Source organism: Vulpes vulpes, chromosome 1, assembly GCF_048418805.1.
Source record: "Vulpes vulpes isolate BD-2025 chromosome 1, VulVul3, whole genome shotgun sequence".
NCBI lineage: Eukaryota > Metazoa > Chordata > Mammalia > Carnivora > Canidae > Vulpes > Vulpes vulpes.
The window spans coordinates 5,724,378-5,740,572 of NC_132780.1; the positions used below are offsets into that span (position 1 = coordinate 5,724,378).

Sequence of the window (16,195 nt, forward strand, 5' to 3'; positions counted from 1 at the left end):
ATCTCAGAGTCGTGAGATAGAGCCCCCAGTTGGTCTCTGCCCTCAGCAGGGATTTTGCTTCTCTCTTCCTCTTCCTTTGCTTCTCCCCCCATTTGTGTGAGTGCATGTGTGCTCTCTCTCTAAAATAAATAAATAGGGTGCTTGGGTGGCTCAGTGGTTGAGCATCTGCCTTTGGCTCAGGTCGTGATCCCGGGGTTCTGGCATTGAGTGCCACATCCAGCTCCTGGGAGCCTGCTTCTCCCTCTGCCTATGTCTCTGCTTCTCTCTCTCTGTGTCTCTCATGAATAAATAAATAAAATATTTTTAAAAAATAAATTAATAATCTTTTAAAAATACAGAATGATGTGGAAAACAAAGGCAAAAGAAAAATTATTAAATTTCCTTACTACCTACAGCCCACTGACAAGTCCTTGAAACAGGCAGAGTGACATTCCACTAGGGACTCAACTCCCTTGACATTCCTCCTTTTCTAAGGGTAAAAGGAAATCTTAGCTCAACCCCCAGGACCCAGTAAATCTACTTTAACATATAAAAATTCCTTTGGAAACGTCCTTTATCTCTACCGTGCAAGATATATGTTGGCAAACATTCCCCCAGCATATACATCTGGAGGGTCTCGTGACTGAGGTTTCATCAGACAGTAATAAATGACCTCTTTCCAACAATAGCCAGCCCCCTCAAGGTCCTGGAAACCTTGCTTCCAAAACTCCTTAGAGACTTCCACACTATCCCTAACCACCCCCCAACTTGAAAGTATATAATGACCCCGGTGCAGCTCATTCTGCCCACAGGTCCTGTCCCTGTGCTTTAATAAAACCACCTTTGTGCACCAAAGACATCTCAAGAATTCTTACTTGGCCATCAGCTTCAAACCCTAACATCTTTCCTACATCACAGGACGCCCAGTTAAATTTCAAGTTCTAATAAACAGCAAATAATTGTTTAGTATAATTATGTCCCAATTATTGCATGTATGTATGTATGTATATGTCACATGTGGACATGTGGGGGGGGTTGCTGAATCATTTGAAATAACACTTTACCCCTAAATACCCCTAAATTCATTTCGTTGTAGAATTATCTTTCATACCATAATACCATAATCACATCTAAGAAAATGACTAATTCTGTATATCGTTCAGTTCACACTCAAATTTCCCCCATTTGTCTCAAACTATTATAGTATAGAAGGACAAGGATTCTGGAGATGAAGGGAAGTGGAAGGAAGTCCGCTTCCATTTCGCCTTTCATAAAATGAAGACTAGTACCTACTTCATAAAAGAATTAAATGAAGGCCCATGGCACACAATGAGCCCTCAATAAACGTCAGCTATGGGAGTTACTGTGGTTATTGTTTACATTGTTGATGTTGTTATCATGATTGACACTCCTCAAGAGCAGCCCCAGAACTTCCGCAAAGCCCTCGAAGAGGAGAACTCGGCCTGGTTGGGGATCCTGGGTCGGCGTCCCCCACCCCGGAGGCCCTCCGTCCCTCTGCAGATTGTGACGTTGGCCGACCTGGGGTCTGGCCGGAAATCCCCCTTCCTGTTGCAGATAAGCCTGGCGCAGCCCAGCTGACCCCAGACCCTCCCCCCTACCCCCCATGTCGCAGGATCAAATCCCCAAGGCGGAAAGCCTGTCCACCAAACCCCCTGCTCCTCCCCCATCACCCCGTAAACACGCCTCCGCACCCCGGGTCTCTCACAGCCCGCTATTCCCCCAGCCCCTGTCCAAGCCCAAGCCACCCTGCAGCAGGACAGCTGTAGCTATCGGGAGGCAGGCGGCGTCCCTGAGGTGTGTGTGTGTTGCGGGGAGTGGGCCCTTGGCCCCGCCCCAGGCCCTGCAACTCGACCCAGCTGCGACCCCCGGCTCTGACGTCTCGGAAAATTCTCCCCTGCCCAGGCCCCCAAGGGAGGGGGTACAGGGTATGAAATGGGGCTGAGACCCCTGGCCGGGGGACAGAGAAACCCGCCAGAGGTGAGCCATGAACCGGGGACTGGATATCTGGGGGCCTGGACTCCTGGGTCTGAGGGAAGCAAGGGCCGGGGCCCAGACTCCAGGGTCCCTACGTGTCACCAGCTCACCCCTTGCCCTCTTTCTTCTGCCTCCCAGAACATTCCCGGGGAGCATCCATGGACTTGTGGAACTGGGATGAAGCGTCTCCGCAGGAAGTGCCCCCAGGGAACAGGCTGTCAGGGCTGGGTAGGCTGCTGGGGCTGCGTCGGTGTGTGCGGAGGGTCCACAGGTGGGGGCCCCTGTGACCCCGACCCGGCCCTAACCTCCTCTTGCCTGCAGACGGAGCCGAACTCGGCTTCTATTTCCCCGAACTGGTGCTCCCAGGGGACGCGCTGACAGCGGAGCCCCGCTGGAAAGGTGGCTGTGGGCCGGGACTCCAGGGAGCCGAGGAAGGTGAGGCTGGCTCGGGGTCGGAGGGAGGAGGGGGCGCGCGGGCCTCCCGAGGCTGAACGGGGAGAGGGCTGCCGGCTCCCATCCTGGCTGGAGAGGACGAGGCCAGGGTCCTGAGTTCTAGGTGCCCGTGAGTAGCGGCTGGGCCTCACCACCCAGTCCCTGGCCAATAAAGACTGCCGGCCGAGCGGTGGAGGGGGCGTCTCTAGCCCTTGCTCACACCCTCCCCTAAGCTCTGCTCGCTCCTCTCCCTCGCAGGGCTCCCCGCGCCGGACTGGGGCTCCGCGTTACCGCACCCAGAAGCTCCGTGGGGGGCGGGTGAGTGTGTGCGCAGAGGCGGGGGCAGGAGGGGACTGGGGTCCTGCACCGTGGCTAGAGGTGTCCGTTCCCTGATCTTCGAGGGGAACAGGGCTAGGACGGGAACGCCTGTGTCGCCGAGGTGGCACGACCTAGATCCGGGAGCCCAGGGTGTCAAGGCTGAGACTCCAAGAGTGAGGTCCCTAAGTGTCAGCAGCTCACCCCTTGCCGGGGACCGGGATGCCTGGGCTCCCCTCACGTGGGGCCTGTTCCTTCCCACAGAGCCCGCCCCTCAGGCTCTTCCGTGGTCGGGAGACTGGACAGACCTGGCGTGCACTGCCTCGGACCCTTGGAGCCGCGTCTCCCAGGCCCTGGGCCCCGCCCCTCCCGGCCTGGGTCCCGCCCCCTGCGCGGTGGCCGCGGGGGTGGCGGGGGCTGCGGGGGCTGCGGGCCAGAACTGTGCCACCTCCGCGGGAGGGACCCAGCCGTGGTCCTGCGCCCAGGCGGCTGCCGGCTCCACCAACTGGGACTGTTCTATTGGCCTCGACGGCCCCACCTACTGGGGCAAGGAACTCCCCGGGGGGCCCAGCGCGGACTCCACCATTTCGTGGGGTGGGCCTGCGGGCTCAGACTGCACCACGTCCTGGGGCTCGGGGCTGCCGGCGGACTGCACCACCTCTTCAAAGGGGTACCAGACTTCCGATCTCCCCACGTCCTCCGAGCCCAGCCAGCAGTCGGACCGCGTAACCTTGGCTTGTTACCCCAAAAGTAACCACCGAGGTGAGAGGTCCGCGGGACCCTATTCTACTGATGCGGGGCCTGGGCGCGGAGGGGCGGGCCCCGGGAGACCCACAGTGAAGGTGCGAAGCTTAGCTACCTAACAGCCCGAGGGAGGCGGTGACGGTGGGTCCCTGGGGAGGAGAGGACTGAAACACTGGTAGTCTGATAGGGAGCAAGGGACCCGAACCCGGGTCACCGAGGTGCGGCAGCCAAAGTCCTCTACGTTTCCGAGATGGGGCCCCGGCTGCCTGGGTCCCTGGGGCCGCTTCTTGGGTTCCTCACGTGGAGGGATCCGGACTCTCTCGGCCCCAAGGAGGAGGGGATCTGGACTTCTGGCCCCCGGGTTGGGAAGGCCTGGACCCTTGGACCTTCATAGTGAGGGAGCCCGGCCATCTGGGTCACCGAAGGGACACGGCCTGGGGCCGGGAAGCCCGAGTGTTCACCTGCCCGCACTCCGCAGGTCCCATTCAGCTGTGGCAGTTCCTCCTGGAGCTGCTCCGAGACGGGCAGCGTAGCAACTGCATCCGCTGGACCGGCAACAGCCGCGAGTTCCAGCTGTGTGACCCCAGAGAGGTGGGGGAGCTTCCCAGCGCGCCCCCGTCCCGCCCCAGCCTCCCCGGGCTGGACGTAGCCGGCCCCGCCCCCAGCTCGCACCCTCGCGGCCCCGCGGGGAGTCACGCGCACCCACTCGCGTCCGGAACCGCCCCGGAGCCGCCCCCCTCCCCCGCGCGTCCGTTGCCCCGCCCGGCTCCCTCCTGCCCCCTCGGACTCATCCGACCTCTGTCCTAGGTGGCGCGGCTGTGGGGCGAGCGCAAGAGGAAGCCCGGCATGAACTACGAGAAACTGAGCCGAGGTCTACGCTACTACTACCGCCGCGACATCGTGCGCAAGAGCGGTGGGCGCAAGTACACGTACCGTTTTGGGGGCCGCGTGCCCGGCCTGGCCTGTCTGGACTGCGCGGGGGGTGGGCCGGGAGGGGCGACGAAATAAAAATATCCCATCAAACTAGTCGTGAATGCTGCCTGCGTGCTTCCCACGGATACTAAGTAAGCCCACGCTAGGGACCCTAAGTGTGCACTACACACTCACATCCCACCCCCAGCCCCTGCCTGTGTGAACCTAATTCAGGCCGAGCGAGATTAAAACACACTCAGACCCTTAGGGGATCCACTTGTGTGCTTCACTGTGTGATGGGATTTTCGAAGGAATCTACTCAGTCCCTACAGGGCCTACTGCGTGCCTGCCTGTGCTGGCACTCCTAAAGGAATCAGACCCAATCACTAACTTTCAAGTTTACCTACCGTGTCTCTCCTGAAGAGATGACTCAGGACTCCAGAAAACCCAGTTTATGTGTGTCCTTCCAGTGCTTGGGACCATTAAGGACTTAGGGCTAGCGCTTGATCCCCAAAAGCACCTACTAATCTCTCCACTGGAAGCTGAGGGTGGAGAACTCTGATTTAGACTCCACGGAGAGCCTACCCCATTCTGGGAACCACTGAACCCCTAAAAGAGTGGTTGTCCCATTGACTGACAAGATGCGCATTTTAAATATCTGGTTTGGGAAGGACTAAAAGTGACATTGAAGCAAAGACCCAAGGAGGTGAGGGAGGGAGCCAGCTTCAGGAAGAGCTTTGCAGGCCAAGGGGACAGCAAGTGCAAAGGCCCTTAGAGGGAAGTCAGCCTACATGCTTAAGCAGGAGGAGGCCAGTGTGGCTGGAGCAGTGGGAGTAAAAAGAATAGGAAAGGTATAAGAGGGACCAAAGTGTTTTGGTAAGGACTTTGGTTTTTGAGTGAAAGAGTCAAATAAGACCCGAGGGGAGGGTTCTAGGCCAAAGAAAAGTGATCTGAGGTGTTAACAGGTCCCTCTGGCTGAGTGGGTAATGGTGGAGGGCAGTAGGGAAGCCAGGAGGCCAGAGAGAGGGCCACTGCCATAGCCCAGGCTAGAGATGCCTGTAGCTTGAACCCAACATCGGAGAAAATTCTGGATATATTGCTAAGGCAGAGCCAACAGGATTTCTTGATCAACTGTGGGGTATGAGAGAGGAATACCTCCAGAACTAGAAGCATAAATGTGTCACTTTCCGAGATGAACTAATCTCTGCCGGATCCAAGCTTTTATTCTTTTTTTTTTTTTTTTAATTTTTATTTATTTATGATAGGCACACAGTGAGAGAGAAAGAGAGGCAGAGACACAGGCAGAGGGAGAAGCAGGCTCCACGCACCGGGAGCCCGATGTGGGACTGGATCCCCGGTCTCCAGGATCGCGCCCCGGGCCAAAGGCAGGCGCCAAACCGCTGCGCCACCCAGGGATCCCCCCAAGCTTTTATTCATAATCTCTCTGTGGTGCGGGACTTTGGTTTGAGTCCTCGGGAACACAAATCTATGTTAATTTGCGCTTTCTGAGGCTTGGGGAAAGAAGAAGAGCGAGAAGGGAGATGGAGTTGGTACCATAGGGTTGCATAGAGCAGCGGGTTGGTACCATAGGGAGGAAGAGGGAGGGGTCGATCGCGTGACATCGGCGCTGCAGCCCCGAGTAGGGGGATTCAGATTCCACCCCCGAAGCATCCTCCAGCCGCCAAAACCCCTGGAAGGACACGGTGGGGACTGTGGCCCCCAGTGTGGACAGGACCTGGGCCCGGGCCCTTCGGAGTTCTCCAAAGCTCAAAGCACCCAACTGCATCCCCGCAAAAAAAAAAAAAAAAAAAAAAAAATCATAATGTGACAAATGACCCTGGGAGAAAGGCTGGATCTATTTCAAACCCTTAACAGCTGGTCCTGTAATAATCATAAAGAGCGTAAGGATTCTTGTGTTTTGTTTTTAAATTTTTATTTATTTATGATAGTCACAGAGAGAGAGAGAGAGAGAGAGAGAGGCAGAGACATAGGCAGAGGGAGAGGGAGAAGCAGGCTCCATGCACCGGGAGCCCGATGTGGGATTCGATCCCGGGTCTCCAGGATCGCGCCCTGGGCCAAAGACAGGCGCCAAACCGCTGCGCCACCCAGGGATCCCGGATTCTTGTGTTTTGTTTCGTGATGCTTCCCCAAGTTTTCTAGAAGTACCCGGCACAGGGTAAGCATTCAATAAGTAATTCCTCTCCCCAGGCCCACTCTACACCTAGCCCCAGGACCCAAAACTCCTTCCCCTGGTGAAAACAGGGAAGTGACGAGAACCTGTAACCGCGCATCTCAAACCCCAGCTCGGACCTTCGAAGTCCGAGAGTCCACGCAGGCTCACGATTGGGCCGAGGGCGATGATGAACAGGCATCCAGCCCAATAGGAGCTCAGAGTTCTCGGGTGGGCGTGGCCTCAACGGCTTCGGGGCTGGCCTCCCCGCGGGCTCCCCGGCCGCGCGGAAGACGCCCCTTTACCCCGCTTCGCCCTGCTTCCGGCCGCTCTTAATTCCGCTTCCGGTCCGACTCTGGCGTCTTTGCTGAGGGTCACATTGAGCTGCGAGGTGCTGCAGGGGTGTCCTTAGGTGAGTGTGGAGGGCTGGGGAAGCCGGGGCGCTGGCCCGGGGTACTGAGGAGCCGGACCCTGGTTTCCCCGAGGACGGAGTGAGTTCCCGGCCGGCGGGTCCTTGGCGTCTGTTCTTGTCTGTGGCCCTAGCCGGCGATTGTGGAGCTCTTCCTTAATGCCAGCTAACGTGGCGAGCGACCTTATTAACTCGTTTAATCTTCCCTCCAGCCCTATGAGGTGGGGCCTGGGATGATCCCTTTTTGACGGTGGAGCCGCTGAAGCTCAGCGACATCGGGCTATTAAGGCAGCGACCAGGGTTTGGATTCGGTGGTTAGGACCGTCGTGCCCTCAATCACCAGGCCGCAGGCGTGGCCTCCCGCGGCTGGCCCCGGGCCGCAGCCGGGCTCCCTGGTTTCTGGTCCCTCCTCCCGCTTGGACTTTGGAGGACCTCAGAGTCCTCCCTGATCTCCCCGCAAAACAACTCTCCCGAGCAAATCTGTGTCCCAGCTCTGGCGTTCTACGTCCCCCTTCCTCTGTCCCTCTAGGATTTCCCCTCCCCAAAGACTACTGTGGGACCCCAGATGTCCACCACTACCTTGGGTCCCTTGAATCTAACACTGGCCTGCTCACTTCTCTGTAACCCCGTTACTTTTCGAATTATCTGGAATAGAGGCAGTTTCACCTTCCCTGGTGAAAACTGCGCGTCACCCGCGGAGGTTTTTAACTCTGGGCCTGCAAAATCAATAGACTGCAAGGTGTGCTAGTACTTGAATGGGGGGGGGGGGTACATCTGTGTTTTTCTTTCTTTTTTTTTTCTTTAAGATTTTATTTATTTATTCATGAGAGACACAGAGAGAGAGGGAGAGGAGGCAGAGACACAGGCAGAGGGAGAAGCAGGCTCCATGCAGGGAGCCCGATGTGGGATTTGATCCCAGGTCTCCAGGATCACGGCCTGGGCTGAAGGAAGGGGCTAAACCGCTGAGCCACCCAGGGATCCTACATCTGTGTTTTTCTTAATCTGGAATTGAAATGAAGCATTTCCTTCAGGAATGGAGGCAACAGTCTTAATAACATTAGCGTCACCTGTGACTTTGTCAGCATTCAAAATTGCAGGTCATCTTATATCACATTGTGGTTGCACATGTCACAGAATACATTTTTATTGACAATTACTTCAAAATTGTGGTAGTCGGTAAATCCTCAGCTACATGGAATGGAACTGGTTTTCTTGGTGATCCTATGAAGTTTTCAGATGCCTTTAAAAGTATTCTGGGAGAGGGGTCATTAGACCCCTGAGGAGTTCATGGCACCAAAGAGATGAACCTCTGCGGTGTAGATTCTGTCAATGACTGGGTGCAACTCCTCCGTTTTTGTGACCTTGGGAAGTCACTTAGACACCCCGTGCCTTGTCTGTGACACAGTGATAGTAATAGTTCGTACCTTTTAGAGTGGCTGCAGGAGTAAAGTGTAGAACAACGCTTGGCCTATATTAAATACTTAGTGAGTGTTAGCTAGTGTTCTTTTGGGATGAATAAGGCCTGATTTTGCTAAGGAGTTACCCCCTCCACCAAGTCCTGCTGTGATGGCCACACTTTGATGTGCAGATTTGCCCCACCCTTCACCTCTGTGTGTGTATGTTGACAGGGAGAAAGTGTTGGCTTGTTCACACCTTTCTACTCTCTCTCTTCTCCTGTGTGTGTTGGGGGGGGGGGAGCTGACATCCCATCCCCAGGCTCCCTAGAACTTTTGCCAACATCCACTCTCTTTGCCTCCAAGAGTCAGCACCATGGCAGAAGACATCAAGTCCAAAATCAAGAACTACCAGACTGCCCCTTTTGACAGCCGCTTCCCCAACCAGAACCAGACTAGAAACTGCTGGCAGAACTACCTGGGTAAGCAGGGCATAGGGGTGGGAAGGGATGCAGAACCTTTTCCTGGTCCCACACTCAAGGTTGCTTACCTGTTTGTCTACTCCTAAGGCATCTGTACATCCCAGGCCTCTTTTTTATTCTGGACATCCTACCTTGCAGGGCCCATGCCCCTTATCACAACTGTGCTCGAGGTCCAATATCTGGGCCAGGGTCACAAACTTTGGTTCCTACAAGGATGTGTGTGTGTGTGTGTGTGTGTGTGTGTGTGTATTAGGATTTGTGTGTGTATGAGACAGATGTTAACATACATACAGGAAATACATAAAACAACGTACAGCCAAATGAATAATGCTAAAGTGAATCCCCTGTATACCTATATAATCTGGATAGGAAATTAGGTACTGTCGGTATTCTGATCTTCCTTGCCCACTGTATGCCATCTTAAACACAACATCCTAATCTCCACTCAAGAGATGTCACCCTGCCAACTTAAGGCAGTCACATTTTATCACTGCTTTTAGGTTTGCCTCTTGATGAACATTATAAACACTATATATATTCTGTTTTATTTGGATTTCTTCAGCAGTTTTGAAGATTGATCCTTGCTGTGGCGTATAGTTTGCTCGTTTTCTTTCTGTATGGTTTTCCATAATTTATTCTCAGACACTTATAGGGTTGCCAGTTCAGGGCTTTCATGAATGATGATGTTATAAACGTTCTTATAAATGTAATTTGCCGTCAATGTGAATGCTTCTTTGTGTAGGGAGTGTGCCCTGGAGTGGAATACCTGGAGAATTTTTCTTTTTCTTTTTTTAAAAAATTAATTGCCTACTTTAAAAAGCCAGATTATCCCCTTCCTGTCCTCTTCTGTAGGAGCCAGCATCTTAGCCTCAGGATCCTCTTCGCCTTCCCTCGCCATGGGTTTGGACTTCCATAACCCCTGCATGTGCCCTTCATGTTCCTCCCTCATTCCAGACCCCAGGATCTTCAAGTCAAACAGTAGTTCTCTAGGGTTTGCAAAATCACCTTGGTGAGGCCTGCCTAGCCCTTTTCAGTACACTTGTAGGAATAGACATTCCTCTTGACACTTGTTTGTGTGTGTTTGTGTGTATATAACTGGTTGTGAAGTAAAGATGATTTCTGTGAATTTTGATGAAAAATATGTTCCAGCCCTTAGTCAGGGCTGACCCTGAACCACTCTCTCCACAGACTTCCACCGCTGTGAGAAGGCAATGACTGCTAAAGGGGGTGATGTCTCCGTGTGCGAATGGTACCGGCGAGTGTACAAGTCCCTCTGCCCCATCTCCTGGGTATGTGCCGCCTCCAGGGGATCTTGGGACACTGGGGTGGGGTCTTCACGGAGACGAGTGTGGTAACTTAGTGGGGGCTCATCTGGGAGCAGCAGAGGAAGGACAGGGTGTTGCGGTGTCCACGGGACTCAGCCCTGTCTTCTCTCTGGAATTGCCTTCCTTCCCTGTTTTCAGCGATACTCTCAACCAGTCAGGGCTCTTGGCCAGGGCACCCAGGGTCCTCTTCTTGCTGCATTCATCCCACCCATGCACTCTACAAATAAGTACACAGTGCTGGCTCCTTGTCCCTGTGGGGTTCACCGTCTTGTGCAGTTCTGTGCCTTTTTATTCACATTTTCAAGTTATACATAAAGGTAGAATAACTCAGTGACCCCCAGTTATACCGACTACTTAGACACACAGCCAGTAAGGCTTTTAGCCCTAATCTGACCAGACTTTTTGTCACCATTTAGTAGTCTCTGTTACACATTTTTTCAAAAAAAGAATTTATGTTTCATGTTGTACTGTTTCATCAAAGCAAAGATCCCATTGACTCCAAGAAACATTGAGAGATGGTCAACTCTTTTTCTAAAATGCCAGAAATGAGTGTAACCAGCTTGCTGATTTCAGAGATTTTGAAATGAAAAAACCTTGTGTCTTAGAATCAAAATATGATACTATTACAAAAGTCACAGTGCTCATTTAAAAAAACAAAAAACGGGCAACTGGGTGGCTCAGTCAGTTAAGCATCGAGCTTTGATTTCGGGTCAGATCATAATCTCAGGGTCGTGGGATGGAGCCCAATACATGCTCAGCAGGGAGTCAGCTGGTGAGTTTCTCTCTCCCCCTACCTGGGCCCCTCCTCATGCGTGCTCTCTCTCTCTCTCTCTCTCTCTCTCTGTCTCTCTCTGTGTGTCTCAAGTAAATCTTTAAAAACAAAAAATGTGAGCAGAAAACAGTAGAGCAGTAAAAAGTAGAAACCTTCCCCCTGGGATCCCTGGGTGGCGCAGCGGTTTGGCGCCTGCCTTTGGCCCAGGGCGTGATCCTGGAGACCTGGGATCGAATCCCACATCGGGCTCCTGGTGCATGGAGCCTGCTTCTCCCTCTGCCTGTGTCTCTGCCTCTCTCTCTCTCACTGTGTGCCTATCATAAATTAAAAAAAAAAAAAAAAAAAGAAAGAAACCTTCCCCCTGCCCCCCTACTCTGAGTAGTTACTACTATTAGCTGATTACTTTTTTCTCTATATAAAGTAATCATACAGAAACCTGGGGAGCTATCTGTGGATGAGTGGGTCATACTATATAGTCTTTGACTGCTTTGATTTATCAGTGTGTTTTGGAGTCTTTTTTTTTTTTTTTTTTATAATAATGCATATAGATCTGCCTTACTTGCTTTGGTAACTTTCATATGCTTTTATTTAATTGATGCCCTTTTGACAGAGCTTATATTCTCATTTTTGTAGCATCCTTAATATATGCCTTTGGAGCTTATTTCTTGAGAACAAATTGCCTTATTGCAGTCTCCCTCAGCTTGCTTGGTTTTCCCTCCACCTCTCAGGCCACACTGTCTCAAGTGTCTTTGAGTGTCCTGTGCCCTTCCAGGATTTCCCCTTGTCCCTGGGTGATTTGAGTAACATGATGGTGTAAGTACATACTATCCCTTCTCCAGCCTCAGAGCCTGCATTGGGTGCCTGCTGAACAGGGTGCCAAGAAGCATGCTTCCAGTCCCGGTGCTGCCCTACACCCCATTCTCCAAGACTTGGGCCTGCCCTTTCCCTGAGAGCATCAAATTGTGTGGTTCCTGCTCTCAGGTGCCTGCAGTATCCATCTACCTTGTTAGGGCTTATAAATGTATTCTGCAAAGCCCCCTTTATACTGGCTGCCCTGACTTCTTTATTTCAAAAACGTGGTGAGGTGAAAATAAGTGGGTTGTTTTGTGTTGTTTTGTTTTGTTTTAAGATTTTTTTCTTTATTGATTTGAGAGAGAGAAAACATGAGCAGGGGGAGGGACAGAGGGAGAAGCAGACTTAGCAGGGAGCTGGATGTAGGGCTCCATCCCAGGACCCTGGGATCATGACCTGAGCCAAAGGCAGATGCTTAACCCACTGAGTCACCCAGGCACCCCAGAATAAGTGTTTTGTTTTTGCTGTTGTTTTGTTCAATTATAAGGAATATAACTACTTCACAAAAACTTAAAAACTAGAGGAAGGGCAGAAAAATATTCCTTATCCTTCTGATAATATCATAGCATCTTCCAGGTATTTCTTGTGTATTATTTTTAATTAGTCTTAAATCCCAGTATGTGCATTTGAGTGGGGTCATCATGGGAGTTCAACACTTTTCCTTTTTTTTTTTTTTTTTTTTTTTTTTTTAACACTTTTCCTATATGAGCATTTAAAACATTTTTTCCAAGCGTCTTTTATTTTCTGATTTAAAAAATCTTGAGGTGCTCGCTTCGGCAGCACATATACTAAAATTGGAACGATACAGAGAAGATTAGCATGGCCCCTGCGCAAGGATGACACACAAATTCGTGAAGCGTTCCATATTTTTAGAAAGACTCCTTGTGGTGAAGGTTCTAAGACTTGGGATCGTTTTCAGATGAGGATCCACAAGCGACTCATTGATCTGCACAGTCCTTCTGAGATTGTTAGGCAGATTACCTCCGTCAGTATTGAGCCTGGAGTCGTGGTTGAAGTCACCATCACAGATGCTTAAATCAACCTTTTTAATAAATTGATTATCTGTTAAAAAAAAAAAAAATCTTGAGTATCAGGGTGTTTGGGTGGCTCAGTTGGTTTAAGCATCTGCCTTTGGCTCAGATCATGATCCCAGAGTCCTGGGACTGAGTCCTGCATCCTGCTCTCTGCCCAGTGGGGAGCCTGCTTTTTCCTCTCCCCCTGCTTGGGCTTGTTCTCTATGTTAAATATATAAATAAATCTTTTAAAAAATCTCAAGCTTCTCCGTGAACAAACAACATTGACTTTTGTGGAATCTTCCAAACAAAAGCTTTATATAATGTAGAAAGCGAAAGCCCCCTACTCATCCACTTCTGAGTCCTAAAGTTAACTTTGTTTTAGTCATTTGGTATAATTCTTTCACTTCCTTTTCTGTGTGCTGATGTATGTGTAGGTGTGAGTTTATGTACTTTTTAATTTTGATATGGGTCATACTCTTGGTACTGTTTTGTGCTTTGATTTTTTTACTTACCACGCATTTTATACCTATTCCTATCTTAGTATAGTCAGCTCACTTAATTGAGTAGCCACTATCTTTAATAGTTATAGTTTCTTCCCCTTTATAGCTAGATTCCATCTTTTTTCACTTTTTAATTTTTAAAAAATATTTATGTTTTTACTTGAGAGGGAGAGAGGGTACGCACACCCACACAGGAACGGGGAGAGAGAATTTCAAGCAGTCCTTCCGTTGAGTATAGAGCCTGACACAGGGCTCAGTCTCACAACCCTGAGATCATGACCTGAGCCGGAACCAACAGTCAGACACTTAGCCAACTGAGCCACCCAGGTGCTCCCTTTATCACTTTTTTCAATGACACTTCAGTGTACAGTTCCATTGCAGGAAATGTTTTCTCCCTCTATTTGAATAGCTTCCTGAGTTTCCATTCCATGAAGCGGCATTATTGGGCAAAGGAAAATTTGCAAAGGATCAGAACAGCCTGATTCTTTAAAAAGAGATGGAAAGGTAAACCCAGCAAATGAGAAATTCACATATAGAAAGCTATAGACTGTGGACAGTACAAGTCCAGTATGAGGGAATCCAGACATGAAAAGATGTCCATCCCCACTCAAGTCACCAAGAAAACAGCTGAAAACAACAGAGAGATGCTTATTTCTACCTTGCAGTCTGGTGCAAGTTTGATAAAGGTTGATAGTGCTAAACATTAGTGGTTCTGTAAATTGAAGTTATTTTGGTAGGATCTTTCAAAATGGAATAAAAGATCTCCAGATGTGTCAGTTTTACATTTGGACATCCTACAAAGATGCTCGTGTACAAAGAGATCCATTGCAGAGTTGTTTGTAATGAGGAGCATTCAGAAACAACCCAGTTAGATAAATGGTGGTACATTTATTTTGATCTATGCGACAATACAGAAAGAGCTCTAAGACTTGTGGAAAAGGCAAGTTGTAGGACAGTCTATATCGTAGGGACCAATTTGTCCATATGTTTTTCAAAGTAGAGAATATTTGTGTGGTGGTGATGGTGTGTGTGTGTGTGTGTGTGTATAAATAGGCACATATGTGGCACTTAACCGTGGGCCAACTACTTTGTAAGCCCTTTATATTCTGTAAGGGCAAACATGCTAAAAAATGAGATGAGATGGATACTATTCTCACTGTCCTCATTTTACACAATTAAAAACTAAGGCCCTGAGATGAGCACTGGGTGTTAACATTATACGGATATGTTGGCAAATTGAATTTAAATAAAATTTTAAAAACAAAAAATAAACTAAGGCCCTGAAAGGCTGACTGATTCACCCGAGATCACACAGCTAGGAAGTGATGGAACAAGGATTCCGATCACACAGCTAGGAAGTGATGGAACAAGGATTCCGATTTTCTTCCTTAGTCATGCTGTTGTCTACTGCCTCTAATATATGGCATATAAACGTGAGTATATGTCTAACTGGATGTGCTTCGGAGTGCCTGTAAGAAGGTGCACCAGTTGTAGTGTGTTACTTCTGGGGAGTGTTAACAGTTGGATATGGGCCTTTTCATCATTGTTTCTATATACATGTATCTGATCAACAGTAGGATCATACTCTATATTCAGTTTTGTATCTTTTGCCTCTGACTGTATCTTGGAGATCCGTTTATGCCAGAGCACAACCTCTTTCTTTCCCTCACAGCTTCCTAGTATTTCTTCCTTCCTCTATTCTGACAAACATTGAGTATTGATTCTGGGGTTCCTGACACAGGGCACAGTCACACTTTTGAGTCTCTATACAGTCCTACATCTCCCCAGGAACAGCCCCTGCAGTGAATGTGGGATTTATATATACTCTCCACCCCTCACCCCCTCAGTGGGTCAGTTCATTCAGGACAGTGATTCTTATCTTTCTGGGGTCACTGCTGATTCCCCCACTCCTGGAACAGTGGTGGTGCTGGGCTTGACCGACTGAACAGGTAGGCAGAGTGAGGATGAGGAAGACAGAGTTTACCCCTCTGGTTTCCCCACAGATGAAGGAAGTAATGTTGGCTGTCTTTCCATAGGTGTCGGCCTGGGATGACCGCCGGGCAGAAGGCACATTTCCTGGGAAGATCTGAACTGGCTCCACCCACCTCTCCTCTGTCCTCCATCCTTCTCCCAGGGTGGTGAAGGGGGACCTGGGTACATGGTGATCCCCACCCTGGGATCCTGAATCATGGCTTAACTAATAATAAATACTCGTTGGAAAAGTGTAAGACTGTGTATGTGTAAAAGAACTGGGTGATCGGGCAAGAAGCTGGGATGGAAATTAATACCTTGACTAATAAGAGGGACTTCAGGGGGATTGTTTTTTTTTTTTTTTTTGCTTTGTTTTATGTTGCTAAACTGACCACCTTCTCTATACCAGACGGTATAGTGAGTGATTATAGCCCCTGTATGTGCAAAAATTTATCTGTATGTTCCCCTTCATTATCTATACAATTTCAAAAAACTTTTCTTATGTAATTTTTGAACCACATGGAAATAGTATAATAAAAATTGGGGATCCCTGGGTAGCTCAGTGGTTTAGTGCCTGCCTTCAGCCCACCGCATGAACCTAGAGTCCCGGGATGGAGTCCCACATCAGGCTCCCTGCATGGAGCCTGCTTCTCCCTCTGCCTGTGTCTCTGCCTCTCTCTCTCTGTCTCTCATGAATGAATGAATGAATGAATGAATGAATGAATAAATAAATAAAATCTTTTAAAAAATAAATAATAAAAATTAAAATTGTGTACCCATCACCTAGCTTCAACAATTATCAACAAATGCCCAACCAGTTTCATCTCTAATTATTCCCCTCCCCTTCTAGGTGATTTTAAAGCAAAACCTGGGGATCATATGCTATCCAGAAATAAGTAAGTATATGTATCTCTTAGAATTAGAGGT

At 49.8% G+C, this 16,195-nt stretch overlaps 2 protein-coding genes and 1 non-coding gene across 5 annotated transcripts; all 3 read left to right on the forward strand.

Moving 5' to 3' along the window:
* The first annotated feature begins 2,132 nt into the window (after positions 1-2,132).
* On the forward strand, positions 2,133-4,473 carry ETV2 (ETS variant transcription factor 2). 3 transcript variants are annotated; one of them, XM_026010346.1, is made up of 6 exons: positions 2,133-2,202; positions 2,296-2,376; positions 2,650-2,724; positions 2,986-3,483; positions 3,944-4,056; positions 4,273-4,473. In XM_026010346.1, exons 1-6 carry the CDS (start codon positions 2,133-2,135, stop codon positions 4,471-4,473), a joined length of 1,038 nt encoding a protein of 345 aa, XP_025866131.1. The 3 variants fall into 3 exon arrangements, with proteins under 3 accessions (XP_025866131.1, XP_025866130.1, XP_025866132.1); XM_026010345.1 differs by having other exon boundaries at positions 2,296-2,373; positions 2,644-2,724; XM_026010347.1 differs by lacking the exons at positions 2,650-2,724; positions 2,986-3,483 and having other exon boundaries at positions 2,296-2,373.
* Positions 4,474-6,841: 2,368 nt separating this feature from the next.
* Positions 6,842-15,525, forward strand: COX6B1 (cytochrome c oxidase subunit 6B1). Its single transcript, XM_072751232.1, has 4 exons — positions 6,842-6,959; positions 8,719-8,832; positions 10,021-10,121; positions 15,334-15,525. The coding sequence occupies exons 2-4, from the start codon at positions 8,727-8,729 to the stop codon at positions 15,385-15,387; spliced, it is 261 nt and encodes an 86-aa protein (XP_072607333.1). The 5' UTR covers positions 6,842-6,959; positions 8,719-8,726; the 3' UTR covers positions 15,388-15,525.
* LOC112928584 (U6 spliceosomal RNA) lies at positions 12,546-12,652 on the forward strand. Its single transcript, XR_003236756.2, has one exon. It is a non-coding gene; the product is annotated as a U6 spliceosomal RNA (small nuclear RNA).
* Positions 15,526-16,195: the final 670 nt, after the last annotated feature.

Bases quoted from the DNA above. Each gene is read 5' to 3' on its own strand.
- ETV2 (XM_026010345.1), top strand. From the start codon at position 2,133: ATGGACTTGTGGAACTGGGATGAAGCGTCTCCGCAGGAAGTGCCCCCA. The intron at 2,203-2,295 runs GTAGGCTGCTGG...TCTTGCCTGCAG, and splicing joins GAACAGGCTGTCAGGGCTGG to ACGGAGCCGAACTCGGCTTC. The intron at 2,725-2,985 runs GTGAGTGTGTGC...TCCTTCCCACAG, and splicing joins AGAAGCTCCGTGGGGGGCGG to AGCCCGCCCCTCAGGCTCTT.
- COX6B1 (XM_072751232.1), top strand. From the start codon at position 8,727: ATGGCAGAAGACATCAAGTCCAAAATCAAGAACTACCAGACTGCCCCT. The intron at 8,833-10,020 runs GTAAGCAGGGCA...CTCTCTCCACAG, and splicing joins CTGCTGGCAGAACTACCTGG to ACTTCCACCGCTGTGAGAAG. The intron at 10,122-15,333 runs GTATGTGCCGCC...GTCTTTCCATAG, and splicing joins CCCTCTGCCCCATCTCCTGG to GTGTCGGCCTGGGATGACCG.